This window comes from Bidens hawaiensis, unplaced genomic scaffold (assembly GCF_021521415.1).
Source record: "Bidens hawaiensis isolate Kalapana, Puna unplaced genomic scaffold, B.hawaiensis_p1.1 tig00013977_1, whole genome shotgun sequence".
Taxonomy (NCBI): Eukaryota; Viridiplantae; Streptophyta; class Magnoliopsida; order Asterales; family Asteraceae; genus Bidens; species Bidens hawaiensis.
In genome coordinates this window covers 327,175-330,377 of record NW_027492194.1, presented here as the reverse complement: position 1 = coordinate 330,377, position 3,203 = coordinate 327,175, and the positions used below count along the sequence as shown (strand labels likewise).

General features: G+C 41.5%; 1 protein-coding gene across 1 annotated transcript; it reads left to right on the top strand.

The window, feature by feature from the left end:
• The first annotated feature begins 1,201 nt into the window (after positions 1–1,201).
• Positions 1,202–1,720, top strand: LOC143545445 (uncharacterized). Its single transcript, XM_077037345.1, has one exon. It carries the CDS (start codon positions 1,202–1,204, stop codon positions 1,718–1,720), a length of 519 nt encoding a protein of 172 aa, XP_076893460.1.
• Positions 1,721–3,203: the final 1,483 nt, after the last annotated feature.

Genomic DNA, 3,203 nt, shown 5'->3' with positions numbered 1-3,203 from the left:
AAATATGAGGAGGCTAAACCAACAAGGGAGACTCAAAGGAGATTGAACCCGGATTTGCAGGAAGTGGCGAAGAAAGAGGTAATCAAATGGCTGGATGCAAGGATTATTTATCCCATTTCAGACAGCTCAAGGGAGAGCCCGACACAGGTAGTGCCCAAGAAAGCCGGCATCCAGGTAATAAAAGATGATTAAGGTGACCAAATTGCCACCCGACCGGTAACCGGGTGGCGAGTGTGCATTGATTACAGAAAATTAAATACCGCCACCTCAAAAGACCATTTTCCATTACCATTCATTGATCAAATAATTGAAAAACTTTCGGGTCAAAAATATTATTGTTTTTTGGATGGGTATTCGGGTTATAATCAAATTGCAATTCATCCCGATGACCAACACAAAACCACTTTTACTTGTCCGTATGGCACCTTTTCTTTTAGACGGATGCCATTTGGATTATGTAATGCCCCGGCTACTTTTCAAAGATGCATGATGAGCATATTTTCAGACATGGTCGGGGATTCACTTGAAGTTTTTATGGATGACTTTTCTATTTTTGGTTCAACTTTTGAGTCTTGTCTCAATGATTTAGAAAAAAGTTTTAAAACGTTGTGTTGAGACAAACTTGGTATTAAGTTGGGAGAAAAGTCATTTCATGGTACAAGAAGGTATTGTGTTGGGTCATGTGGTTTCAAGTAGGGGGGATGGAAGTTGATCAAGCAAAAATTAGAGTAATTTCATCTTTGCCACCCCCAAAAAATGTCAAAGGGGTGAGATCGTTTTTGGGACATGCCGGGTTGTATATGAGATTTATTAAAGGTTTTAGTGCAATTTCAAAACCTTTATGTAATCTTCTATTGAAGGATGTCCCCTTTGAGTTTACTAATGAGTGTTTGCAAGCATTTGACAGTTTGAAGGAGAAGTTAGTGCAAGCACCAATCCTACAATCACTAGATTGGTCAAAGCCGTTCGAGATTATGTGTGATGCTAGTGATAGCACAGTGGGAGCGGTTTTGGGTCAAAGAGTGGAAAAAAAGCCGGTGGTGATCTATTATGCGAGCAAAAATTTATCTGAGGCACAATTGAACTACACCACCACCGAAAAGGAGTTGCTTGAGGTGGTGTATGCCTTGATAAGTTTCGCTCGTATATTTTGGGAAGTAAAGTTGTGGTGTACTCGGATCATAGTGCGGTGCGTTATTTGATGGAAAAGAAAGATGCGAATCCACGTTTGATTCGATGGGTGTTATTATTACAAGAGTTCGATCTCGAAATTCGTGACAAGAAGGGTTATGAGAATGTAGTTGCAGATCATTTGTCGCGAATTACCCTTGAGGGTGTTGATGATCCGAAAGAAATAAACGAGAAATTTTCGGATGAACAGTTGCTTGTTGTTTCAACTGCACCGTGGTATGCTCATTACATTAACTATTTGGCCACGGAGGCGATTCCGGAATTTTGGTCAAAGAAGAGAAGGCAACAATTCGCAGCCCAAGTTAAGCAATACATTTGGGATGAACCGGATCTCTTCAAGATTGGAGCAGACCAAGTAGCGAGAAGATGTGTACCCGGGAATAAAGTACAAGAGATTTTGAAACATGCCCATTCATCGGCATGTGGTGGCCATTTTAGTGGTTCTAAAACGGGGTACAAGGTACTTATGTGTGGGTTTATTGGCCAACAATTTTTAAAGATGCCAATGAATATGCTAGGCATTGTTTAAATTGTCAACGAATGGGGGGTATATCGAAACAGAATGAAATGCCTTTACAACCCATCTTGGTTTTGGACGTTTTTGATGTGTGGGGCATAGACTTCATGGGCCCGTTTCCAAACTCATGCAGGTACTTGTACATTCTTGTTGCAGTTGATTACGCGTCAAAGTGGGTCGAAGCAGTTGCAACAAGAACTAATGATAATTCCGTGGTATGCAAGTTTGTTCAATCCAACATCTTCTCAAGATTTGGGATTCCCCGGGTTATCATAAGCGATGGTGGATCACATTTCAAGAATTTTGCATTTGGCAAATTGTTGAAGCGTTATGGTGTAAATCACCGCATTGCAATGCCTTACCATCCTCAAAAAAGTGGCCAAGTTGAAGTTTCGAATCGACAAATCAAAGAATTTTTAATGAAGACGGTGCGGGTTGATAGAAAAGATTGGTCGATTAAGTTGGAGGATGCATTGTGGGCCTATCTCACGGCCTACAAGACACCAATTGGTACCACTCCTTATCGGTTGGTGTATGGGAAGGGTTGTCATTTGCCAATGGAGTTGGCTCACCGAGCATTATGGGCAATTAAAAATGTTAATTTGGATTACAAGGAAGCTGGTGAGTTAAGGAAGTTGAAATTGAACGAATTGGAAGAAATCTGAGATGAGGCATATGAATGTGCATCAAATTACAAGGAGAAATTGAAGAGGGTGCATGATGCCAAGATAAGGAAACGAACATTTGAGGTTGGGCAAAAAGTGTGGCTTTATAATTCAAGACTCAAACTGTTTCCCGGGAAGCTTAAAAGCAAATGGATGGGCCCGTATGTGATCAGAAGAGCCGGGAGGTTTGGTGATGTGGAGATTGAAGACAAGCAAAGTCAAGTTAAGCAAGTTGTGAACGGACATCGCCTCAAAACTTATTTGGAAGGAAAGGATTTGAACATGATTGACAAAGATAAGGTGAGTTTCCTTCTAAGCTCACCGGATGGCTCCATTTCGTAAAGAAAAGGCTCAGGTATGTTGTATAGTGTAAATAGTTTTTGTTAAATATTTATTTTTAAAATTACCTTTCTCATGCGAGTGTGTTAGAACCAAGTGTGCGGAAGTTCTTAGGAATTTCTTTACCGTGTTGAGGACAACTCGGGTTTTTCATGGGGGGTAGGGTAATTTAAATTTCTAATTGTTAGTGTGAGTTTGTTAATACGTTAAAAAAAAAAACTTTCAGGTTCACCGTGGACCACGGTCCACACCATGGCCCACGGTCCAGTCAACGTGGGTCACGGTCCAGATTATGACCACAGTACGGTGGCTTCTGTTCGTTTTGGTTCAACATCACCGTGGACCACGGTTCCCACCGTGGCCCACGGTCCGAGCTGCATAATTCGTTGACCTTGGTCAACCGTGGACCACGGTTCACACCGTGGCCCACGGTGCGCGTTCCTCTGCTGCAATCTGACGGGTTTTAAGGTACATAAACGAATTTTATTTTT